Source organism: Chinchilla lanigera, unplaced genomic scaffold (assembly GCF_000276665.1).
Source record: "Chinchilla lanigera isolate Chin_1 unplaced genomic scaffold, ChiLan1.0 scaffold00057, whole genome shotgun sequence".
NCBI classification, from domain to species: domain Eukaryota; kingdom Metazoa; phylum Chordata; class Mammalia; order Rodentia; family Chinchillidae; genus Chinchilla; species Chinchilla lanigera.
In genome coordinates this window covers 12022248-12049829 of record NW_004955458.1, presented here as the reverse complement: position 1 = coordinate 12049829, position 27582 = coordinate 12022248, and the positions used below count along the sequence as shown (strand labels likewise).

The following is a 27582-nucleotide window of genomic DNA, read 5'->3' as shown; positions in this document are numbered from 1 at the left end:
ATATGTTTCTTATATGCAGTACATTTTTCACCCTCACTTCTTGATCTTTTCTGCCAGTTTATTTCTTTTGAATGATGAAATGCTACAACCATTAAAATTGATGGTTATAACTAATACGTATTTGATATATCCTTGTCATGTTATTTGCCTGTTGTTGGTTCTCTTTTTTTTCTCTTCTGTTTGTTTGCCTTGCCTGGATGGATTCCTTGTGTTGGGGTCATGGAAATGGAGTTCTTATTGTCTCACTCTAGAATGTCCTTCAGAGCATTTTGGAGCGCTGGTTTGGTGGTCATGAATTTCTTCGGGTGTTCCTTTCCATGGGAGTATGTTATTTCTCCATCAATTTTGAAAGGTAGTTCAAAATTTTCTGGAGTACATCAATCTGGGTTGGAGTTTGTTTTCCTTAAGGGCTTGAAATACTTCATTCCAAGCTCTGCTTGACTTGAGGGTTTGTGTTGAAAAGTCAGCTGTGATTCTGATGGCTGTTCTTTCATAAGAGATTTGTTTCTTTTCCCTAGCAGGTTTTAATATTTTATTCTTGTGTGGAATTTCTGGAATCTTCGCTATGGTATGCCTGGCTGTAGACTTTTTTTTGATCATGGCTAATTGGAGTTTTGCATGCCTCACTTATCTGTATGTCAAATTCTTTTTCCCTGCCAGGGAAGTTTTCTGCCATGATGTCTGTGAACAGGTTATTTACATAATTTGTGCTATCTCCTGCTTTTTCATTGACTCCAATGAATCTTATGTTATTCTTCTTTGCATTGTTTAGAGTTGCTGGATTGACTTCTCATGGTTCCTTGTTATTTTTAAGAAATCTTTCTTTTCATGATAGCTAAATGCAAGGCTCTGTATCTGAGATTCTGTCCTCACATTGGCTCATTCTGCTATGGATACTTTCAATGGAATTTTTAGTATCCTGGATATCTAATTGAATCTGTTTTATGGATTCAATTTCTTTCCTATTTTGGGACATTCAGGGTTTCCATCATTTTTGTGAGTTCTTCTACTTTTTTAATCTGTATCTGCTTGAGTCACTAAGCATGTTTTTCATTGTGGTCACCATCTTTGTAGTTATCTGAGAAATAATTTCCTATTTCATTTTTTCTAGAGTGTTATTTATTTACTTTGTTGTTTTCACTTCAGAGAGGCCAGGTGGGTGGCTTTCAGATTGTCTCACCTCACTGCCCCCTGTGTTTGCCTTTGGTGAACTGGACGTCTGGGGTTGCATCTTAAGTGTCTACTCATTTTCTTTTCTTTTTTTTTTTTAGTTTAACTCCTGAGTTGATGCTTGTAAATTGCCTGTGGTGAGTTGCTTTACTGCTAATATTTAGAACCCTTAGGAAATGACTATGTCTCAAAGGTGTCTTCCAGGTATAGCTGGTTTCTGAATTTTCAAGATCCAACTCTTTCAATTTGTTGGGGATGAGAAGTTGATGCCTGCCTGACCCAGCCCCTGGTTCTTCAGTACCAGCCCACAATATTTTCTATGGTCTTTAGGCAATTTCAGTGTTGATATACCATGGGAAGAACAGTTGATTAGAATTATAATGTCACTTTGGCTAAAGTGGTGCAATCAGCAATAACAATAGCATCAAACATAGCCGAGAAAATGACAAACTGAGGTACCCATTAATTTGCCAACTTCAACTGCATAAACTAGATTTGTGGTTATATAACAAAATCTAAAATAAGCCAGAAAATTGTATACAGTAAATAAGACTCCAATATGGCAATTTTACTCTCAGGGGACAAAATTTTAAAGGGATTAGGGGAAATAAATAGAGAAATAGAAGAAGAGGGAGAGATAAGAAGCAAGGGTGGAGGACGGGGGAATCAACTTTGGGTAACTGATGCAGCACACATGAGGGAAAGAAGGAAGAAACAGAAGGAAGAACAGAACAGAACAACCACCACAAAGAAACTAGAAACCACTTTCACATTCATATACAAACAAGAATATACAAACAAGATCAAACAACAAAGGAAGAAAAAAAAGGAAAGGAAAAGAAAAGAGAAAGTGGAGGGGAAGAGAAATGTCCACTTCTAGGTTTGTTTCTGCTGTCACTGGTAGACAATGTGTGAAGACAGAGTCCAGATTCATGTTGATTGATCCCAGCAAGCCAGCAGTAGCTTTATGGCGGGGTAGTGGATAATCTCAATGAGACTGCACCTTTATTTCTCCTGAAGTTCAGGCTGTCAGCCTGGGACCAGACCTGTTCAACCTACAGCCATCAGTGCACCTTCTGCATGCTTGAACTCAGCTGGGAGCCACTAAATGGACCCAGCAGTTGTTCTAAGTTCTGAGTTCAGTGGGGCCCTCTCCAAGATGGCTCCTGGCCTATCGCCCTCTCCCATGGGACATCTGATCCCACAGCACTCACCACCAGCCACAGTAGTCCCCAGGTCCACTGTTCCTTTCCACTGCTCTGCCTCTCTGTGGAGACCTCCGGTGTTGCCAGCAGTCACCATGTGTCCCCACAAGTTTGAACCACACCTCCCACACAGTGTGTTGCTGCTACCTCCTTCTTCTTTGTTGAAGTTTCTCTCTTCACTCTCCCTGTGGGCTTCACTTCTTGCTTCAGATCCTTCCTGAGTACAGGGGACCCACTTCCCTCCTCCTTCACATCCTCAAGTTGCTATGTTCCAGTTTCTGGATGGCAACTCTCAGAGAGGCTCTTTCTCTACTGCTTACCACTCCACCACTTTCCCAGAAGTCTCTCTGGGCAATTCTTGAGATGCCTTTAAGCCATCTTTCCTACTGAGCTGATGTAAAGTACTTGGATTCTTTTTAATGCTACTTTTCAGCAACTAAGCTCCTCTTAGCCTCACCTTTGTAGGCACTTCCTTTCAGGTGAAACTGAAAACTTCTCATAAACTTAGGCTCCACTTTTTGCTCTGGATTCTTACTGTAAGTATGGCTAAAAGCATTCAGAAATACGCTACCACAGCCTGAACACTGGGCTGCTTTGAAATTTCCTCCATCAGATTAGATAGTACACACCTTTAATTAAATTTCACACAAAATCTTAGGACATAGACAAAACATAGACAAAATTTTTCCAGAATGAAATATGCATGGCCTCCAATTCAGTTTCCAATACAGTCTTTGTTGCCAGTTAAAACCTCATTAGCCTGGCCCTTGATCCATATTCTTATCAATATTCTGGTCTTCTGAGATCACACCAGAATAACCACCATGCTTTGCTTACAGCATTCTAAAGCTTCTCTAGTCAGCATCTCCAAGCTTTTCTGAAATCTCCCCACACAGGCTGCTAAACCACATGGTGAAGAATGGTCGTAGCAATGACACCACTTCTGGAACCAGCTCTCTGTGTTGGCTTCTCCATCACTGAGATGAAATGCTCAATAGCCACAGCTTAATGGAGGAAAGCTTTAATTGAGCTCACAATTTTGGAGAGTTCAGTTCACCGTCAGCTGGGTCCAAGACAGAAAAGAGCACAGCAGTGGGATGCTGCTCACGCTGTGGCAGCCAGGATGCAAAGAGAGAAGAGCTAGGGGCAAAACACACCCTTACAGATCACGCCTGCCGGTGACTCATCTGTTCTGACCAGTCCCCACCTCCTAACAGTACATTCAGCCTTGAGCTCATCAGTGATTAGTCCACTGATAAGCACAGCACCCCCATGATTCAAACACCTCCCCAAAGCCCCACCTCTGAATACATGAGTTTTGGGGGGACATTTTAGATCTGAATCATAACAGGCTGAGCACAGGAGTAGTCAAACCATGATTAGAAAATTAGAACTTGTGGTCCAATCTCTGTGAGATAAAGGTTAAACTGATCACCAGTGGCCAATGGTTTAATCAATCATGCCTACATAATGAGAAATCCGTTTAAAAAGTGCTGAGATGGGAAGCTTCTAAATACCTGAATAAATGGCAGTTTCGGGGCGGGGGGGTATGCCTAAACAGGGCAAGGAAGTTCCCTGATTTTTCCCACCTTGTCCAATGCATCTCCTCCATCTACCCGTTCATCTGTATTCCTTGTAATATTCTTTACAATAAAACAGAAAATACAAGTAAATTATCTCGTGAGTTCTGTAACCTGCTGTAGCTAATTAACTGAAACAGAGCCGGACTCATAGCTGACCATTCCAAGGCACATGTAAAACAACCTGCAGCCTACAAATGGTCTCTGCAGGAAGGAAGGCTTACAGGATCTGACACTATTTCCAGGTAGATGGCGTCAGAATGGAATTAAATTAGAGGACACCTTCCTGACATCTGCTGGAGAACCACCTGCTTGATGTGTGGGGCAAGCTGTACGTCTTGGTCACAGAAGTTCTCTCTGTCGTGCTCTGAGTATATGACATGAGGAAAAAGCATTTTGCTATTGTTTTTACTACATCCTTACATTTCGTGTCAGAAGTATTATACTAACCAGCTTAAGTGCTGATAGAGAATAGTATAGAATACTTTGGGGTTTTTTTTTTCCTTTATATCCTTACAAGTGGTTTCCTAGGTATGGTGGTAAACAGTATTTACTTCTACTTACTTATCAACAGCATTTCTTAAACTTAAGGATGCATTTTTAATTTTCATAGAATCTTTCCTGGACATATATTTAAATGATTATATTTTTCCTAATATGTCCCAGTATTAAACCATTTCTATATCCTTGAAATAAACCTTGCCCTTTCAAGGATGTCACTTATTCAACACATAACTATATTTCCTTGACTAACTTTCTTAAGACCCCTACATTCATTTTCATAAATCAGACTGTTCTACAGTTTTTCTTTACTCATAATGTCTTGTGTCAGATATTAGTTTTAGGGATAGTTTACATTTGCTAAAGAAGCTGATAAGCTTTCATCTACTTTCTACAATTGAAATAGCTTATAATAGCACATGAACAATTTATTTTTGATAACTCAGTTTCTTTCAGGGTTCTACTTTATTCAGAGTCTTGAGGCTTAACTTCTTAAGTCCAACCTTGTACTTTATTTTTAGAAAATTTCCCATTTCTCTAAGACTTCTAATTCATTAAGATAGAATTATACATGCTATTCTCTTACATGAAAATAATTTTTCATACCTTGTCTTATTCTAATCTCATTACTAGGGTCTATGGTCACATTATTAATCTTATGGAAAGTCAATCATTTAAATTTAACAATTCAAAACTTACTTTTCAAGTTAATTTATTTGGTTGATTTCAAGATTTTGTCCCTGCCTTCAATATTGACCAATTTTGCTGTGATGTGCCTAGAGGTGGCATACTTTGTAATCATCCTTTTTAAAAATTTTTAGTACTTTTTGAATTATGGCTTGATTTGTTTTCTCAGCTTGGAAAAATTCTTGGTTATTATTCCTTCCAATGCTGCTTCTTTCACATTGCTTCATACCCTCTCTGTGGCTATAATTTTAGCACATGTTATACCCAAAATTGTGTGACATATTCTCTTATGTTACCATCTTTTATTTTTTTAGCTCTCTTACTGTTGGTCTGGATACTTTCTGTTGATCTGTTTTGTAATCGCCAGTTCTATTTCTATGTACAATATAGTATTAAATTCATCTCTTGTATTTATAATTTCAGCTGTTGCATTTTCAACTCTTTATAACATATTCTGTATTTCTGATGAAATTCTCCATCTTACCTATTTTTGGATATATTAGCCACAAGTACTTTAAAGTCAGCTGATAAATATCTGGATATCTAGGCCATCTAGATGGACTATTTTTATAAATTTATTTCTCTGAGTCTTTTACTGTGGTATACCTAGTAATTTTTCAAGAATGTCAGGCATTATGTGTGAAAACTTATGGCTGAGATAATCTACTTCTAGAGAGGATTCATCCTACTCTCTGATAGGCAGCTGTTACAGATCACCTTTATCCAATTTACTTTCCTTCCAGTGAACTATTGAAACTTGAGAGATTCCTTTGCTAACATTTTATAAACTTTTTGATCCAGTTGCTAAATATGTACATCATTAAAAATAAATTATATAAACTTACTACTTAGTAAATTATATTTTAAAAGGCAATAAATATTTAAAATTCACCATCCCCAATCATTTAACTAAAATGTTATTTATAACATACATAGAAATCCTACTACAGAAATACTATTTCATCGTGTTAATACACATCTTTTCTGAAATCCACATTTGGTAGTGTCACAATTGTACCTGGAATAAACCAAGGGCAAAGTATTTCTACTATAAAAATCAGCAAACACTACAAGTCAGAGCTTGTACTGTTTTGTTGAATCAGAGCTTGGTTTATTGTTTTGTTGATTACCTAACTCAGTTGCTCTCAATTGGACATGATTTTGCCTCTGAGGGCATATTTGATAACGCCTACAGAGGTTTTTGTTAGTCACAGCTGGGGAAGAGCAAGCAGGATTTTATGGGTACCTAGTGAGAGCTCAGAAATACTACCAAACAGCCTATACTACATAGGGCAGCTTTTTACAACAAAGAATTATCAAGTTGACAGTGTCAATATTGCTGAGATTGAGAGACCCTTGTCTGATGCTAACTTGTTCTTGGTGGTGAGTCTCTGTCTGGAGAATGTCTGGATTCTTTACTTCTTTTCCCTTGCTTATAATAGGCAAATGCCTAAAGACAGAAGGAGAGCACTTTATCTCAGCTGATTTTATAAGATTTTTTTGTCATTGCTATTGTTCTAACTAGTTGATTTGAATTGTTGTTTTTAAGATTTTCTTATTAAAAAAAAAAAATTGGCAGGGATGGTGGCTCACACCTGTAATCCCAGCACTCAGGAGGCTGAGGGAGGAGGATCTCTGTGAGTTCAAGGCCAGCCTGAACTCCTCAGGGAAACCCTGTCTCAAAACAATAAAAAAAAAAATTTGAGTATGATCTTTTCTTTTAATACAGCATAGATACATTGAATCCATTTTTGTGTCGTCTTGCTTTATTAGTATTTCTCATCAAAGGTGATTAAAATTTCCACTTTCATTTAGTTGGGACAGGAACATCTTTGCAGTTACAAGAAATGTTGAGTTTTAGGGCTGGGGATTTAGCTCAGTGGCACAGGGCCTGCCTGGCAAGCACGAGGTCGTAAGTTTGATTCCCAGTACCAGAAGAAAAAACAAAAAAAAAGTGTAAAAAAAAAAAAGGAATGTTGAGTTTTACCTAGTTTCCTATACCAAGCTGCTACTGTCCTATTTTTTTTGTTTGTTTCTCATGTACTACTCTCTTTAAAATAAAAGAAGAAAAAAGAAAGAAAGAAAAAAAAAAGAATGCATAGTGCAGGAAAATCCTGTCCTCGAAAGAGTCTGGGGGCTAACAACCTGAAATAAAAGTGACTTGTAACTCAAAAAAACAAAAAAAGAAAAAAAGAAATGTTGAAATAAGCATTTACTGAAAGTAAGTTCTATAAGTATTGCAGTTTACAGAAAAAAACTTTGGAAATGTGGTAGGGGATAGTAAGGAAGCTCATTTCCAATTTTTTTTTTAGTCTTTCACCATTCTAATATTAACTGGAATCATTTAATTCTGCCATTATTCTTCGCTTACCAGAATTAAACTGCCTATTAAACAAACTCTTAAAACCTTAGGACATGCAAAATCTTACGCCCTTCACTGGTGGGAGGAGGGAACCCTAAGTCATGGCCCATTCTTTCAAGAAGTTTATAGTTTTGTTGGGAAGAGAGATTTGGAAATGACTAATGTATTAAAACTCTGCTACTAATCTTAGCCATTCTTTGAGGTACTTAGAATCCATACTAAAATATTTTTAAACTACTTAACAAAAACTGAAAATATTTTGAATGTGATGAATCATTGGGTCAAATAATATAAAACGAGGTAATACTGGAAAAGCAAACTATACTAATTTAATTTCGAGAATTTTAAATTTGCATCCTATTTACAGTTTACCATGTAAATTTATTTGAAGTTGCAGCTTTACATATCTTACTTTATCCTTGCATCTTTGTATCTTTTGTAGCATGTTTGTAAAACTCATTTGATATAATAAGGCTGTGCACTAGAAAAAGTTGCTGTTATTCATACCACTTTACAGATGAGAAAAATGAGATGTTTAGGTCCTTGTTTATGGTTATCCAGCCAATATCAGCTAGAACTTCACAACACTGCATTTCCAGAGTTGGGGATATAGCTCAGTGGCATAAGTGCCTGCTTGGCAAGCACAAGGTCCTGAGTTCAATTCCTGGTACCAAACAAAACAACAACGACAACAGAAACCCACTGCATTTTCTACTGCTGCTCTGGAAGGCTTCTGCCCTTTCTATGATAATGTTACATGATGGATCATTTGTCTATGGATAAGCACACTAAAGATATGTATATAGATCAAAATTGATGTAACTCTCATCAGCCACTTTCCATAAAAGGAATTGTTCATTTATAAGATGAGCAGTTTTGTGAACTGCTTGGAAGTCCTTGTTAAAATGTGTACACTATTTTTATGAACTGCCTTAAGTAACTTCAAAGTCTGTGAAATGGAATAACATATATTTGTGAATTTTTTTATTCAGGTACACAAGATAAGTGTGTATGAATTATAGTTTAAATTTGCCTATTATGTTTCCCAGTTTAATCTAATCATCTATTCTAGTTCACCAAGAAAAATATCCATTTCTTTCTCCAGTTGGAAAATTAAATAAAGGATTAATATTGTGATTTTCATAATATGTACAACACAAGATTGCCTTTTTCACTCTCCTCTCACAAACACACACACACACACTCACACATGCACCTTCAACTATCTCTGAATTGTACGGGTGGATATTGCTTTAATTCTTTTCTATATGTGTATATAACTTTTCTAAATGCAGCTGCAATTATCATTGCATTTTGTTACACTTTGAATCAAGATGCAATTGTTCTTTCCTTTTTTAATGCTGTGTTTTTAGGCCTTTTATGCCCCTCCACCATAAGTCAGGCATTATCAATACTTTTTGCTATCTTTGCTAGTAGCTCAAGAAAGTCTGTTTTCCCCAATCCAGCTGTGGTCTTATCCTACCTAGGCTTTCAGATGAGAAGAAGGCAGAAAAGTGACTCCCTCCACTGCAAATACCCTGTAAATTGCAGTATGTGGGGCAAGACAAGGGGGGATCAATGGGGTGAGGGAACCAATTTTATGTTCTCTTCAAAAGGATTGTGTGATTGATTCAGCTATAACACAAGTTTAAGTAAACCACCACTGAGAAATCGAGTTCTTTTCTGAGCAGTTTCATGACACTGGAAAGCCTTGTTAAAGGATTCCGAATGTGATATAGGGCAATTCAAATATTTTAAGTTCGAGTTAAATGAACTTTGTTAAAAGTTAGCAAACATCTGCTAGAATGATGGGTAACTTCCAGCTAGATGTCCATAAAGAGAAAGCATGAAATTGAGTTTGTGCTGGTGTGTTTAGCACTGCACAGAGACTGAAAGTGTTTGTGAGTAAATATTGTATCGACAGCATTTAAGGGCCAAAGAAGTGAGATCTAAGCAGAGAGGAAGAACAGAAAATCATCTCAGGGCGGGGATATAGCTCAGTGGCATAAGTGCCTGCCAGGCAAGCACAAGGTCCTGAGTTCAATTCCCGGTACCAAAAAAAAAATCATCTCACTCTGGTTTTACATCTTCCCCTATCTCTCTCTCTCTCTCTCTCTCTCTCTCACACACACACACACACACACACACACACACTCTCTCTCTCTCTCTCTCTTTCTCTCTCTGTATCAAAGGGGGAAAGTTCATGACGAAACTCTCCTATAGCAGTGAGCGGAATGGCATAGGTGGAGTAGTGGACTAAATTGTGTGTGGCACTGGACTGGAATTTCCTCAGTGCAAGAGCTTATGTTCTCAAAGGAGCTGAAAAACAGCTTAAATTTTCTGGTAGCCTAGAATGAAACTGCATGGGGGCTCAAGTGAAATGTAGCACGTGTGAACCATTTTGTAGCAGAGCTCGACTGGAAATGTGGCAACACGGCTGGAGCAGAGACTCATCCCGCTGATATCTACAGGGAACAGACAGGCTCCCCTCAGTAAAGGCTGTGCATTCTCATGTTATAAGGAGGGACCACAGTGATAGCATATGTCCTCATAACTTGGTCAGGCCTTTTATGGTCAATATTTGTTGAATACCTAGCATATAGAGCACTAGGCATTTTTTTTTTTTTTTGCATTTAGTTTTTATATCTGTTTGGTTTTGTTTCCTCCACTGTAAAGATAATGAATCTGAGGTCACACATCTGGGCTGATATTCAAGTTCCACCAGCTGCTTTTGGCCAGTGCGCGTTTCTGATTGCTGGAGGAAGTTGGAGACACACAAAAACTTTCAGGCAGAAGGAAAGCCATTCAGGATTGCTCACGTCAGCTGACATCAGGCTTCTCAGAAATATAGAAAGAAAACTCAAAAGGGTAGTAAAAATTGGGCTATTTGAGAAAAATGATAGGAAATCAATACCTGAAAATAAAATGACCTCCAAGTTTCTTTCTTTTTTTTTTTTTTTTGAGACAGGATCTCGCTATAAAGTTCATACAGGCCTTGAGCTCACTTTGTAGTCCAGGCTGGTCTTGAATTCACAACGATCCTCCTGCCTCAGCCTCCCATGTGCTGAGATTACAGGTGTGTGCCACTGCACCTGGCGACCCCCAAGTTTCACTTACTACAGTCCCACCCACAGATCCACCTGCTGCTCTGCCACTCAGGTGCCACTTGGCCTAGGGGCTTCCTGAACAATGGCTACATCATCTCTCAGGGTTCAGAGCCTTCCTTGAGGATAAGAACCAACCTGACACTGAATGCTCCTGAGGATCTGTAATTATGGATCTAGTTACTTTTGAATCCGCCGTTCATAGATTGACATGGTCTTCAATTTTTAGCTTAAGTACTGTGCCAAAAAGGTTTTTCAAATAATTGGGGTATGTATATGTGTACCATTTGTTCTGATGATGGTATGCAAAATATCAAGCCAGAGAGACCAAACTAAAATACTAAGAAAACATTCTATTATAATTCTTTGATGTTCTTTTAAAAAATTTGAACATTACTATGATAAGTCCATTTGTATGCCGGCTGAGTGATCTTCATAAGTTTCTCGCCCTGTCTCAGTTCCCTCTATAAATTGTGTTGTGAAGATTAAATGAGTAAAGATATATAAAACACTTAGTACTGTGCCTGCCATATGGTAAGTGCTATATGTTGTCAGCCAGTATTTCAGTGGCATTGTTAATAGTATTAATGAACGTCCACCAAACGGGCTACTCAGCGCAAGGCCTGCTGGGTATTCTGTAGGCAAAACAGTAACTATTCCATGTGGTCCTTTCAAGTCTCAAGCAAAATTACCAGGAGCTGTCTGTGCATGGTTAACGCTGAGGTTTAGTGGGTAAAAGGAAAAGAACTTTCTACTGAGGCTGTTCCAACCCCAACTCCTCCTTTTGCTCCCAGAAATCCGCGTTACGCACTGTTGTGGCTTCCTCCCAATCTTCCTCATGCTATGTGCTTATTCAAAAGTTCTCCACAGTCTGGACAACACACTTCAGACAGCCATGGAACGGACAATAAATGTTTGGTGATTATTAAATCCCAGAGGCTAGAGATATAAACAGGACCAGGGCATAGCCTGACCACTGTGAAACGTCCTTTCCGGAGGACAAATAAGCAAGCCAACAGGTAAGTCAGAACGCAGCAGAAATGATGACAGAGTGCACACAACATGCTGTTGGGCTGAGAGGAGTGACAACAGACTTCATCCTAGAAGGGTCAGAGAGCTTCATCAAAAAGGAAATTCCAGCCTTCAAGGATTTCAAGTAGAAATTTAAACGTTTTCTCCTGTCCTGGGACTTCCCTGATTGGTCACCTATAGCACTCCAGCTGTGTCTCCCATTACTACCAACAGAACCCACCTCCCAACTCCTACTGGACCAATCTCCTATTCCTTCAAAAAGCTGATTTTGATCCCATCTCTAACTCCTCTTCTCATGTGACGATCTCTACCAGTCTCCCGCACTTGGGAAAACTGGACTCTTCCTTCTTCCTAATAAAATGTGGTCTGATCTCCATGAACACTTTTCCAACTTGATGCAGCCATATATCTTCCTAGAGCATGTGAAAGCATTTTAAACAGGTACATCCAGAGAGATACTAGCATTATTTTGTTATATTTTACATAACAAAACCATTAAGTACCGCGAGGAGAAACTATTTCATAAACATTTGTTCCACAACACCTGGTAAAGTGTCAGCCAGAGCACAACGTAAGTGGTCAAAAATACTTTCTGAACTAAATTATTTTACCAGTGCCTTCTCTGGTTTTATCTGATATGTAATGAATTCACTTTAGGAAATTTTAAAAGTTCAAATAACCACAGGCGAGAACATTCTTGTTTCTGTCAGTTAATTTACCAACTGAAAATCAGTAGTACTACATGAGAAATAAACTAGCTTGGCACAATTTGTGAATGTGAAGAAAACATGAACTGTGGAATAAAGTACACTTTGGGTTTATAAGAAGCCTGTGAATAAGGTTCTTGTACTTGGTAAGCAGTAAGAAAGCGGCATACTGTTCAGAGAAGAAATGTATTACAGTACAGTACAGGCTTGAAAATAAAATGAGAATAATTGAACAGCCTTTTTTATATGAGGAAGTGTAATACATACACATCAGTCAAGAAAGGAAGAGGCTTATGCACATATGTGTGCACATATACACATACCACAAGCACGGATTAGACGACAGAAATTTAAGCGGGGATAAAAATCTTACACTGCTAACGGTCCCACGTTCTGAAATTCAGAGCTTCTTTTTTCTATTCTTTTTTAATCTGTTTTCCTACTATATAGTTATTTTTCATATTGTTGCTCTATTTCCTATGTTACCTAGTTTTCTTCTCACCCACTTCTGTCTAATAAAAGCTACCCATATGCGTGCATATGTACACACACACACACACACACACACACACACACACACGTTTCCTACGCTTTGTGTATAAAGTGTGAAACCCACTACCTAGGAGGTCCATGGGAGCAATACCTCTAATTCACCAATGACTGAACGGTTTTCAAACTTTTGATCATGACCTCCAAAAATAATCTTTAAGAAAATATGGACTGTGTCAGTTATCGGTTCGTTGCCTCTTACCTCCAAACCCTCCTTCCTCGCTCGGTCTGCTGACAGGGAGCTGGGCCCTCAATTTTCTTTGCTTGGCTCGCATAACTTTAAGCTTTGCCAGTAGAGGGCACAGGAGAAAGAGCCCTGGAGGAAAAGGCCTCTACTTGCTGGTTTGCTTCGGCCAGCCTGCTCCAGGGCCTGTGGCCTCTCTAGCATCTGAATCCCGAAGCACAGCGTCTCTACGTCCAGCCTCCTCAGGGCACCAGGCTCCTGCTGTGTGCATCGCTTTTCCCATACCCAGCTCCTTCAGGGCAGGCAGCTTATCCAGCTCCCGGCTTTTGCAGAATAGGCTGCTCCTCCTTAGGGGTCATGACTGCGATTCTTGCATTATCAGAGCCTTTAGATTTTCTTTACTTATTAGCCAATCCTTCATTACCACAACAGTCTAGTACAGTGCATAATTCTTTATATTAAACTTCCTGGTTCAAATAGCTGTGTGGGTTCTACAGCCTGACAGCGCTGAGGGAAACCTGCTTCCTATTTTCCTGTATTTTAAATTAACAGCTAATATGTCTTCCCATAATTTAAATAACTGCAAATTATTCCATTATTTTGTCTACTGTATACATAGCTAAAATAGGTGTTTGTCAAAACCTTAAAGCTACAGGGTTAGATCATTTAATGAATGAAATGCACCATATGAAGTAATTTGCAAAGTCAGTCCTGACTGATAATCAACCAAATTAAACTTTTCTTGTCTAAAAATAAAAGACATTCATTTCTTTCATTTTTTCCACTTGAAGAAACATGTTACTACATGTTCTCAGGGCAATCTTCTCACTTAAGTAGGCTGGCAGGAAATGGATAAGCAGACAATGAATAGACAAGCAGACAGATAGGAGTGGGACTGAATCACGCCAGAGCCTTGCAGAGATGAAGGACTACTTCAGTACTTTCACAAATGCTTCTTTGCTTTGCTCTCTTCAGAAGTAATGCATCGCTAAACTGGCACTTTTTTCTCGATGCCCTAGAGCCTGTACTAGGACAATACATCCATAGGATCTGGCACAGGTGAGAGTGGTGATATCTTTCACGAGATGAAAGAAAGGTGACCGAGAGGATGGGATGAGAAGGAAGAGGAAGCAGACTGCAGACTTTCTCAGACAATCAGCTCCAGGGACACGGTCCTGTGGAAGCTGAGGATCAGAAAAGTGATGCCTCACACACTGTCCATGCCCTCTGACCCCTGGAAAGTGGACACCCCAGTACACATTCTCCAGCTACAACAGACCCGTGAGCTCTTCCATGTCCAGTAGAAAACAAAGCAGAGAATTCCCGCCTCCCAAGCAGACAAAAAACCAAGAACAGAGAGGCCAAGAATGAAATAAAGGAAAGGTAGGACAAAAACAACAAAACCACATTACTTAAAAATTTAGAAAATAAAAGCTTTCCTTACAAGAATGTTAAAGGAAACCATGGTAATGTCACATTAAATATGAAACCTGATTCCCACCATTACCTAAGTTTGGATAAGGGTCTTGCTTTTTAGGACTTGCGATTCAAAATCTCACTTGAGTTTAATCCTTCATTTACTGTAATTCTGTTTCTTATTTAAAAGAGTAGGTTTTCCTTAGATGTAATGTTTTAGCAAATCACATGATAGGTAAAGAAATGGAGGATCTTAAAAAGCAAAGAGATGTGGCCAATTTTTGCCATTTGGGATATTAACAAGTTTAACATGGCTCAACAACTATCGTGAGTGTTATATCAACTATTATGACACAAGACAAAGGTGTTGAAATATGAAGATATGTGTTTTCTGAGAGAAAATGCGTGACAATTCGAAGGGCTGGTTTCTTAACATGAAGAATAAATACATAAGAATTCAGAACAGATTCTCGACCAATCCTAACATGCAGTAAGATTTGTGCCATTTTAAAAAGTTGTAACCCCTTAAAAATTTTCAAGGAAGCTACTATTTCCAGTTATTCCTGGAAAATCTGTAAATGCTAGTATTTTAAAAGAGAAACATTTACAGAGAGATATAAAGTTGTTTTACATGCTACCCGTACCAGATTCATGTTTATTCATTTCCCCTAAGAAACTCTGTAATTCCATTTTAAATAAATGGCATTTACACTCAAGTAAGGTGCTTTTTTTTGTATTCCTTCAAACCGGCAACCCTACAAGAAATATAGGGCTTCCAGGATTTTCTTCAACTAGATATATTTTTGATAAAGATTGTTCTTTCTTGAATAAGACATACTTTCCAGAATACACTGTTTAAAAGACTATTTTTGGTCAAAAAGTCTATGTGCTACCTGTTTTATGGTAAACTGTATGGATTTTTAAAATAAAGATTTTTGGAGTAATAAAAAACTGTTAACTTCATATTACGTAAATTGCTCCTTTATGTATAACTATCTGTTATGCGTCTCAAATTACTTTCAATGCAGGTATTTTCCTTCTTTGCAGAAGTATGAAACAGTCTACCTGGTGGATATTACTAAATGTGAAAAAAGATTCACATGAAGAATTTTCAATATTGTCCAATAAATAACTTGACTGAAAAATCAATAAATCTATAAACATTTCGATGCCCATCCAAATCTCTTTGATAGCTTTGTTAAGCAAAATGTTAACTGAAGTGAACAAGTTAATGCTGGGTATTTTAAAAATCCAAACAGTGCAAAATTACCATGAGAGTTCATATTTTTATTTTGTAGAGGGTAAACAAAAATAGAAAAAGAAGAAAATTCAGGAGTATAAAGGTTCCAGGGTGAACAAGCAATAACTAGTTTGTTGCCATCTATGATACATCCATACTATAGGTTGTTAACATACTTACTTGAACAATGGAGTTCCACAAACAACACACTTATATATTCCAGGATCTTTGTGATGTGTGTATTCTCCTTCAAAGGCACTGATAAACAATAAACAGATCATCAAAAAAATTAACCAAAGCTAGCATTATTTTTATAGGAAGTACTTGCTTAAATACACTTTTCTAACAAATTTTTCAAGGGTTTTTTGTCCTAAAATGAGAACAGACGAAACATATGGAAATCTGAACAATACCAATATATTTCAAATCTATATAATAAAAGTGCCTATAACTACTCCAAACCACTGCAGGTTAAATTAAAAAAAAAATCAAGCCATTTAGTTATGTAATACTTAGAAAAAAATTTTTTCGATTAAAAAAGGTGTGTAGTTTGATTCACAGAAAGAACGTTATTCCTTAAGATTTCTGCTACTCTTCAGTATCCAAGAGTATACCAGAACATGCAGAAAATTCCAAGGCTTCAAGTGGAAAGAGTTATTTTTTAGTTTGAAAAGGAATATTTCAGCTTTCAGGGAATATTTTTCTAAGTTAACAATCTTAAAGGCTAGGAGGTCATTCAGCTAATACAAATCAGCTGTGCTAGCCCAACAAAAAGTCTATGTGCTCTGCAGCTTGTTTTTATTATCCTTTCACCCTCTTTATGAGGTCCAATTTTTTTTATAAACAGCATTTTTAAGAATGACCTAATCTCTGGTTGTTTGTGTGCATTAAATCATTTTGCTAGTCATGTATACAACAGAACGAGCAAAAGTCCTTCTGAGCTGAGACTGAAGTCCACCACTAGCTCATCGTACAGTGAAGGTAGACTTTGTCAGAGATTCAACATTTGGTAAATTCAGTAAACAGTAGGTACTGTAACAGGAAGAACATGCTGTCTGTTAACAAAGATCCCATGTGTAGTAAAGAGCTCTTTTCAAGTCATGAATGAAAACACGAAGTTACATCATTAATAAATGTGGATCAGAGGTAAGTTGCAGGCATATGCCAAGCTCCACGGTATAAATTAGACAACAAAATCATTGCACCTTGGCAACTTACTTTTGCGCTGGAATCAGCTGAGAGAGACTTTATTCACTAACAACAGTCTTGGAAGTGAACAAACTCTTTTTTCAGGACTTAGGGCGAAGTTCCAAGGACCAGAGCCATGTGAGGGCAGTTATTGAAAATTTTTGACATTCCAACCACAAATGAGGCAATAAATACTTTCTCCACATGTGCTTCAAAAAGAAATCGGAGGGGGTAGAAAGGAACTAAATTATGCTACCTTCTTTCTGCAGCCAAAACGTCTATTCTTACAATGGCCACCTTCAGAATCTCAGCATCCTGGCATAGCTCCATGTCCTTCATGGTGTGCTTACTGTGATGTCTTCCCAGAAAATGTACCTAAGTCGCTATTACTTCCACACATTTTGTAGTAAACTAAACACAGGCCCTTAGCAAAAGCCTTGCGACTTTACACAAGATAGTGTTCATTAAGTGGAGGGAAGAACAAATAAAACTTGGTCTGTACCTAAACAATGCTGTTTTTGATCTTTGCAAGGACACTCACTTACAGACTTTAGCAAATAAGGACAGAATTCTTTAACTGGCAGAGAAGAGGATTCAAAGGTGGAGGCACGGAGGAGCAAGCTCTTGCTTAATGACTTTCATCACCGCTCACCTTACCTTTCAGTTCCTTTCTCCTGAGTGACATGGTACTGCAGGGGTGTGAGCCGCTTCCTCAGCTCCTGCTGGGAGAAGACCACCTTACAGTTCTTTTTATCCCTACATGACCCTGGAAAGAGAGAGGATATGGAAGAAGGAGGCTTTTTAGCTTGAATCCTAAATAATTGCTTTGGCCGGCCGCCACCACACAACCTCTACACTCACTTGTCAATGATCAGGCCAGTCCCAAAGGCGCTAGAAAATCTTACCTGAACTGCAGCTGATTATTTCTCTAAGTTTAAAAAGAATGTTTCCTACAACCCACTGAACAGTGACAATGTGCTACAGCCAAAGCTGCTAGCATGAACAGCTAAAAACTGACGGAACGTTTGCAAGATGGCGGTACATCATATTTGCCTCCCAACACCCTGAAACTCCTTTTTAAAGAAATGAATTAAAAACATAACCTATCCACAATTATTTACAGTGTGTATATAAAATGATGGGCATGTTAGTTAAAACGTTAACTGTACATTGAGCAATTTTGCAACTTGATGGAATAGCTTGAAACCGTTATCGTTTCCGTTAGGGATGATCTAACTAACTCTACCTTACTTGTTTTTGCTTTTCTTGTTTGTTTGTTTCTTCGTCTTTTTTTGGTACCGGGAATCAAACTCAGGACCTTGTGCTTGCCAGGCAGGCGCTTGTGCCGCTGAGCTATATCCCCAGCCCTACCTTATTTGTTCTTCTGGGAACTCTAAACACATATTCTCTAAAATTAGGGATTGCTTTTCTCTGTGATTCCATCAGACATTTCACTAGGTTCTGTGCATCTTTGGAAATGAAATTTCCTTTAAAGAGTGTGTATCCCCATGTTAAACAGGCAGCGAGGAACTTTCGGTACACTACAGGAGAAGGCATTTTAAACTAATGCGGATTCAAAGAATTTCAAATAAAGAGTGAGAAAAACAGGAAGAAAAACAAAGGGAAAAAGAAAAAGTAAATGTGATTTTATTTAAAGACTTACATTTTCTTTTTACAAAGTATATCTAGAAGGATTGTACTGATTGAGTGTATCTGAACGGTGAAATAATTTTAATGTGACTCTAATACCAATGGTAGGTTTTATTTCAACCTATAAGACTGTAGTAAAATGTTCAGCCAACACCTGTTTATGTGTGGTATTTTATTTTACCTGCACAAATGATTGAAACAAAATAAAACTCTGGGACCGGGCAACCATTACTGACTGCAGTAAAATTACTTTTCTTTGCCATCCATCACGCTGCAAAAGGAGCTTGTAGACTGTCCTAAATGTAAAGATTTCGCACCATCTTTTGATGTTTCTAGGAGAAAGCTTGCTTAGTTTCCTGAATATTAAATTCAACTTCTTTTGAAATACAAAGAAATACGATTTAGGGGTGGAAATACTTCTTACTTCTTTTACTTTCAAGGTGCCTAATGTCATCGAATATGAAATTACTGAAGTTGGAAAAAATTAGCTGACCAGTTATCCGGACTGTGGGACTGCAGAGGGTATCAGCTTCCAGAATTAGGGCCACCAAGACAGGGAGGCTGATTCTCGACCAGAAAACACAGAGACAGGAAAAGAACAAATCAGAGCCAAGCACAGAGGTGCAGGCCTGCGGGCATCAAACAGCACTTCTGCTGACCTCCCGCGACATGCCCTGGCCCTTCCTGGCCCGGAAGGGGCCACAGGACCAGCTGGCTCAGTGCAAACAGCACAAGGGTCCTTCAGCTCACTGGGCCCCATGTTACACCAGGATTTATCTAAACACCTACTATCTACATTTTTACTGTTGTCTAGGGAGTAGGTAGAAATGTTTCCCTAGGAAATGTTTGTTCTAGTGGAATAAGCCTCTCAACATCTTGAATGAAGCATAGCTCTTTCTTAAACAGTTGACGGTGCTCAATCTACTACAGACTTCTTGAAATCTACTTTGTTTTGATTTGTTAGAAATGTATCTTGGTTAATTTTCTCACAAACTCATTAATTGCAAACATAACGTGGCATATGTCTTGGTTAAAATTATTCTTCCCAATGGCACAGATAATTAAAATTTGGACAATGAGAATAAAACAGTTCTGTCCCAAATATTTTTGCTAATATATGTTCATTCATACAAAAAGACCAATTGTGTTCTCAAGGCTGAGAGAACTAAGCTACCCATCTGTATGTCATTTAGTACAAGAGAAGCAACTGCAGGTTTAAATTACATGGTATTGGATTGCAATTTCCTAACATTGGATGCTTTTCTGCTTTTTTACCTTGAGTCATTTACTAAGGAGTGTTCATAAAAAGTAGCTTAAAGCACAGATGGTTGCAAATTGTTTAGGCAAAGATGTTTCTCTCTTTTTCATTCCTTCTCCCTCTCTCCCTCTCTCTCTCTCCTTCTCTCTCCCTCTCTCTCTCTCTCTTTTGAATAAAAAGAATAAAGCTGTTGGTCAGTATTGATGAACCATATCAACTATTTGCACAAAGAAAAAGGTAAAATTGAAAACATCTGATTGAAGTAAATAATACAAACATAAAAGCTTTCCTGGTGAATGAAGGGCATTGAAGAGACTTTATTTCATAGATTAGAAATTACTTTTGATCTAAACAGTCTTAAAAACAGACTGTTTTCCACTATGAACCATCTCATTAACTATGCTACAAAGACCCCATCTGAATGGTAAGCCTTGAATGGGTGCTGCTGTACACTTTTGTTAGTCTGAGTCTTACTTGGGAGGGGAATAAAGATTTCATTCCAGCTTTCTTTGTTTGTCTTTCAAGAACCGCTAAAGCTGTATTCACACAAATTTTGTAGGAATGCGCCCTATGTCATAGCCTACAAATTATTTGGTTTTGGTGCACTCAAAGGTCATCTTCCAAATTAGCAAAATTTTCTTACATCCTGGCTTTTCAACCTTACATATAAATATTGTTTCCTAACTGTAAGTGAGGTTTGTTCTCTAGGAAATGCTAGTGGTTATTTAAAGTTGTCAAACTTCATACATTTTTAGGCTTTGGTCATACTATGTTCTCAAAATAATTAGCTTTTAAAGAGTAGCTAATATTAAGAGGAAGTACATATACACTAGAAACAATGATTGTGATTTTCTATTAAACAACTCAATAAGAAGTTAGATTTTAATAAATGCCTTGCCACACAATTTAATAGTAATATGGGTCTTGGACAATTGAAAGCTATACTATTACACTAGCCCTCCAGCATAACCAAAATTTGGCATAAACACAGAAAAGCTTCGCTTTTGTCTCTGATTTCCCTGCTCCCTACCAGACTCACTTTTCTAAAGTCGTATGGTGCCACTGTTAATTTTGAAGACATCATTTCATTTTGAAATTCGAGGGTAATTCATTGGATGGTTTCCCTTTACTATCTTTATTTAGGTACTGTAATTTTCTTATTACACAAGGTAATTTCACATTAGTATTATATGATATCTGTTCAATGACCTCTAAATTGGCTTAGAAGTATGTTGGGGAAAGATGTTTCCCTTTATTTAAATGCTTACTAGTGTATTTTGAAGCACAAGTGAACGAGTGTGCATTCACATGCAACTCAAGAATATTTGGGGAGTTAATACTGCCCGTTTGATGTTTCTCATAACCCATTCCCTACAGAATAATTTGGTATACCTCAGATCTATCTTGAACTCTATCCAAAGGCATTTCTACGCCGAAATATGCCCCAAGTCTCCTTTCATACAAACGATTGTTCCGTGTTGTTTCCTCAAAGCAGAACTGTTTTGAAACTTCATTGGGAAGCTGGATGTGGAACTAAACTTACACCGATTCTGCTTCTGCCTGCCTTCCAACCTTGTGACCTCAGACAAGTCAACTGCTCTATGTGTTGCCACCCTTACAGGTCGGACGTGAGGATGGCACCAATGAGCACTTACCAAACACCGAGGAAATGTAGGATCATGTTAGCTTGCTGGTTACACTGACTTTTAAAGTTAAAGTTGAATTTTGAAAAGCAGCCAAGTCAGGTACTTGGAGTGTTTTAGTATTTTGTTGGTAGTTATTTTTCTATAATAATTCCCTCAAACCAGTATTTTCCTCACATGGTATCTTCAAAAAAATAGTAAAGACAGGGAGTGAAGGATAAAAATAAAATTAAAATTTGAGTTCTGTTATGTGCTAAGAACATATTTTGGTGTACAATTCAAGAAGGTAGCTGTCGTGCCCATTTTACAGATACTGAGACTCACAGAGGTTATAACATAACTATGTAAATACACATGCTAACTCAGACCTGAAGCTGTTTGATTGCAAAGTCCATAATCATGTATCACGTATCATCAGTATTTCATCAGAAAAAAATATGTACAACTCTTCTTTCTCTTCAAGTTATGCAATAACTGTCAGCTTTAAAGACTACCACCAATAACAACATAATAAGCTTGAAAGTAATAATCACTGTAAGACATCCAGGAAAGTAAATGCTTTGGGCCATTAGCTAATGTCTGTTTCCCTTACAGCCATTCTTCCACCAAGGGTCAGAGGCAAGGCCCGTGCGAGATTCTCACAAAGTCTATAAAATGTTGAAAGGCTTTTTAACTTCCTGTTAAGAAGTAAATCAGATCTGTTACCTAAATACTTAGAGCACTTTTAAGTCATAAATTTTATATTTCACTGTGAAAAAATCAAGACAAAACAAAACCTAAAGATTCTACAACTTTAACTTTGAATGTAGGATCAAAAACAACAAAACTATTAAATATTTTCCTCAGCTAATAAATGAATAAGAGAGAAAAATATCTGTTGTAGCTTTGAGTTTACTAGGTTAAAACAGTAAAGTTAATGTTGAACTATCTGGCTGCTACATTTAAAGATGGTATAAAATTAAAGTATGCTTTAATTTTCCCTAAAAATGTTACCTTTCAATTAGTTATTAGTTTCTCATATTGGAAAACTGAATAAATTTCCAGTGTTGTAACTTCTACATGAGAATGAACTTAATATAAGGGAGAATGTATAAATCTAAATCTAGTTTATTTTTACATAAAAGGTGAAATATGTATCCTGAATCTTGTTTTGTGCTTATTTGTCTGCATCCTAGTAATTCAATAAAGTCATTTTAAAAACTTACAAAGCACAAGGGGAAGAGAAATTCCTTACCTATAGAAGCATATTCAGTTCTTCCAATTTTTATCTCAGGGTACAGTAGGAAAACAGTTCCTGAGAGTAACATCCAATTTAAAATGTTAAGGACACCTTAGTTAATGCTTCAGGTCTCCACAAACCTGAGGCTGCAGGTCTTACTTTGAGGACCACTGACCCAAGACGACTTCTTCCTTTTATAAGCTCTCAGAAATGCTGGGTGTTTAGAGTGCGAGGTAATATGTTAAGTAAAATATATTTATTCAGTCATTCAATAATTGTTTATTGAGTACCTACTATGTGATGGTATTTTTCTAAGTACTTTGTATACAGCACAGAACAAAACAAAGATACTACGTTCATAGAGTTCCCCTTCGAAAACGGGTAAAGGAAGACAGGCGAAACACAAAGACAATTAGGAAACAAGTTGTAGAGTCCCACAGCAGGTGGTGAGATACAGGAAGAGTGAAAAGCAAGCCGGGGACAGGACGGGCACTAGGACTGAGGGTGCTCGAAGCAAGGAGTGACCAAGGCGGGTCTCACTCAGAAAGGTGACACTCGAGCAAAGTCCTGAGTAAGGAGGAGAAGGTGGTTGGCTGCTGTTGGGGAAAGAACTTTTTGAACCCACAGAGGAAATGTCTAATACGAGAGGTGAAAACACCAAGAAGTTCACACGCCAGTGGCAGAAACAGAGATGGGAACTTGAAAGCAGATGTGAAAACCTGAACATGAATGGGGTAGACAAGCAACAGTTTCAACAGACAAAGAATATGCTTTTAAACCAGGAAATTTACAACGATATATCTTCATGCAGACAGCGTACCCTTTTTTACTTCCAAGAGAAATCTTAGTGGATGTCCTTTTGGCATGGAGCTATCCTCAAGACAGCTCTGAGAGAGGGTTTGCCTGCCTGACCCTGGAATATACATTCAGCGTGTAGACTCTACTAATTCGCTTTGTCTCCTTAATGTCATCTCATTTAGACGAGACTATCACTCGCAACCTGGAGCCGTGTGTAAGAGGATACTCGAGATGTTTTGGTGAGGAATTTTGGAGGAGTACAGAGCATTGGCCAAAGAACGCTTTTACCTTTCTGAAACACTTTCATAACTCTTCTCTTCAGAGTAATCCTCTAGACAATGGCAGGGACACGCAGAGGTAAAGAAACTACAAAATCAGCACCTCAATTAAACTTGTATTTTTGAAACATTCTTAGTTTTCACTTTTAGCCTCAGCTTAATTTCCGCTGTGTTCCAAACCCAGAATATAACATACAGACAACACATGTCTCTCGGAGAAACATATTTCTCTGTAAGAAAATGATTTTCTTCCTTTTCCATATGTGACAAAAATTATATTTTTGTCATAATTCCCATTTCATGCATTCTCACTCCTTTTCTATTACGTCACATCAAATTATTCTAAAAATCAGTTTTCGTTATATTCTATGGATGCATGCACAGAGTTCTAATTAACACCAGTGGGCTCTAGAAGCATGCCAAGGCGACAAACTATTTTAAATTTCTTGAGGTAAACAATACCACATGTTTCTGTGGTTGCTAGTTGAATGATAAAATGAGTCTTCTCGTTCTACATTGAAATCATGAGTAGATAAACTCCAAAGACATTTCAAGCAAAATTTCCTCTCACCTCTACATAGCCTACTAACTTCACCCCTATACCACCCTTAGGACTGATGTATTTACCTTGCAAAATAGTATTTCTATGGGAAAATATGGTGTTGTGCGGTTAACCTCAACACCTTCAGTTGTTTCTGCTCTACTTTCCCAAACACACTGTAAATTCTTGGAAGACATAAACTGTTGAGTACAGTGTTAATTCATACTTTGTAAACACTGTTTATTAAACATCTAAGGGGAATCAAGAACTGAGCTAAGCACTGAAAAGTTAAAAAAAGAAGAAGGTTCCTGATCTAGGGAAACACACAGAGAGATAAGGCGATTCCTACAAGGTAAAGTCTTACAGTAAGGGCGTGAGCAGTTTTGTGTGAAGAGACTTACAAAGAGGACACTAACACTCTTAAAATGTACCCACCTAGACTGACCATGTTCCGTCATGGCTGGAAAATAGAAAACTCAGATGTTTATAAAACCGCATCTACAGGGTCAGAATGTCTAACAAGATCCAATAAGGAAGAGAATTCCATCTGATAGGTGCAGTGTGAGCAAATCTGTACAAGGTGGGGAGCATCGTGTCCTGTTGAAAATAAACTGTGTCAGATAATTATAAAAAGCAAAACAAAGAAAAAAGATTCAGATTTGCAAAAAGAAAAATTAAGGATCTGAGCAAGAAGGCAGGCTTATAATTAAGGAAGAGATGTGCAAATGTTTTGTTTTCTCATTGAAAGACAATGAAATTGTAAATGTATTTTGCAAGTTGTTAAAGTTCAATAGGACTTTAAAATTTAGCCTTCGTAGAACTGAATGTCTTTTGAGACGCTGAATGATTTTCTTAACAGATAACAGAGAAGGTTACCTCTACATTCATCCTAATGAAACATTCATAACCGCTCACCTGAATGACTTGAAGATACAAGCCATGTTTTACATTTCCTTTACTTACATATTACAAATTTTAAATTGTTGAATTCATGTGTAGTAGTCATTTTATCAGCATTAAGTACCAGAAAGCACAAAGGAGCACTTTATGAGCTCTTCAAAATTTAATGCAAATTTTGAGAGCAATGATTTTTATGCTAATGTGGACCACAAAGCTTAGAGTTCAGAGAAATATTCAAAACATGTTTACCTCCAAACAGCAGAGAAGTAAAAAGAGAACTGTTTAAAGCATTGCCATGCTCACGTGACAACAGTGGAAGAGAAAGTCACTTAACTTCAGTTCTATCTGATTGCATGTGAAATGTCTGACAAAGTCGGAGTCCCCTGTTTTTAATTTTTTTTTTTTTTTTAGTATGGGTCTTCACTAGAACATCATAGCCCATGCAGAAAAAAAATTAAAAACAGACAGGCTCATTTCCATTCTACATTTCACATGCAATCAAAAAGATTTGGGAGAAGGAAGAAAATCTCTCCCTTCCACCCTCCTTCCTCCTCTGGGGCGCGGGGACTGCTGAGGAGCTGAGAGGCGCCACCCACAACAAGGGAAGAAAAGAGCCTCCCTTGCTATCACGCAGAACTTTATCGAGACGTGACACTTAGCGTCCTTCATTTCAGAGAGAGCAGAATCGAGATTGTTCAAACTCAGCTTCACAAATTTCCGGAATTATATTGTGGCCCACAGCAAATTTCCAGTCTAGGCCCAACAGACCAAACGCAAGGCTGCACCCGGCACTCCGTGAATCTGAGTCTGCACATTCTAGAAAAACCTGAGAGATTCCGGATGGAAAATCTGACCCACAATATTAAACCTTTCCCTTTTACCCTGATAGCTCAAGAAAAGCCCTCAGGCCTCCCCTCAGTTACTCAGCATCTCCTTGAACAATGCTCATAAATGTTTAACTCATCTTCGCACACGCAGCACCCAGCAATGGGCCCGGGTAAGGGAAAGGCCTACACAGTATATGTTGTGTTTATTCAATTTTAGATTTTAATTATTGCTATTGAAATCCTCTTAAAAGATGTTTGTTTAAATGCCTTTAGTTGTGTTTCTTAGAACCTAAAGAAAAGAAAAAAAAGATATGTATATATACACAAGATAGCTAAGATAACTGCACTACTAATTTCTATTAATCCATTGAAGGGAACAGTTAGTGCTTATATTGCCTGATCAATTTTGCATATCTGTATCTGGTAATCTGAGCAACTACTTTAAAGATAACAATATGCAATAGAACAGCCACTGTTAATTTCCTGTCACCTTGTTTTGAAATTCTGTATCTTTTTTTCTTTAATATAAAAAATCTGTAACAATAACATTTGCTTAACAAATCAGTGAAATAAGAAAAAATGATAGAAAGAAATTACTCTTCAGTCCTTTATTACCTGTCAAGGGTGCCACATCCAAATACGTTTACTATGACTAATATTAATTCTCTACATTTAAGACTTTAAGATTACCTAGTCCAGTATTTCTCCAAAAAGTATTTGGCAAAACACGGATTCTGAAAAAAGATGCTAAGAGTGTCCTCCTCTTGGGGAACAAGGGGGAAGGATCTGATAGTAGAATCAGAGGGGGAAACGCTACCCCATACGTACTTCTTGATGCAGACCTTCTCCAAAGTGTCTTATATGGATGTGCACTTTTAAACGTGTGGTGTTCTGAAATACCGTTATTTCACGCTCCACTAGAAAAGAAGGAAAAAGTTGCCCAACTATGATGTAGTTTTGCTATCGTGATGATTTTTAACTACATCCTGATTACCAATACACCAACATATAAAAGGTGTATCTAAGAATTGATGAAATATGAATGAATTACAGTTTTTCAGTTTGATGAAGAGATTTGTTTTACAGGGTAAGTAATAGAACTAGTGTTCTTCAGATTATAATTTGGGAAAAAACAACTTCTAGTCCAAAACCGCAAGACAAAATAAAGACCTGAAGAAGTTGATAAGGGTCACACACCTGATGAATGCAAGCCAGGATCTCTTGTCTGCATCTTTTCTCCATTAATTTATGTATTCATTATACTTCTCTCTTGACACAATGGGGTATTCTGTGTCCTTTGTTTATTACGATGTGACCATAGCCCATTCCCATCCCTATCCTCCCATCTCTCACCTACCACACCTTGCTAATCCTATCTACACATTCCTTTAGTGGTCTTCAGAGAAGCTGTCACAGTGTGAAATCTCATCTCAAGACACCGGTCTGTCATTTGGGACAAAAAGAACCACAATCTTCTCACTTCTATTCCCCGCCTCCATGGTGAAACAAAAAAGAGTTTCTATAGACTCATAAAACTCCCGAA

General features: G+C 37.7%; 1 protein-coding gene across 1 annotated transcript in view; it reads right to left on the bottom strand.

The window, feature by feature from the left end:
• Msrb3 (methionine sulfoxide reductase B3) overlaps positions 1–27582 on the bottom strand; it is a 154698-nt gene that overhangs the window by 109796 nt on the left and 17320 nt on the right. Inside the window, exons 3-4 of the mRNA XM_005397448.2 lie at positions 17583–17691; positions 15918–15995 (exon numbers count right to left, since the gene is read on the bottom strand). Coding sequence (XP_005397505.1) covers positions 15918–15995; positions 17583–17691 — 187 coding nt within the window. The remainder of the gene's footprint in view (positions 1–15917; positions 15996–17582; positions 17692–27582) is intronic.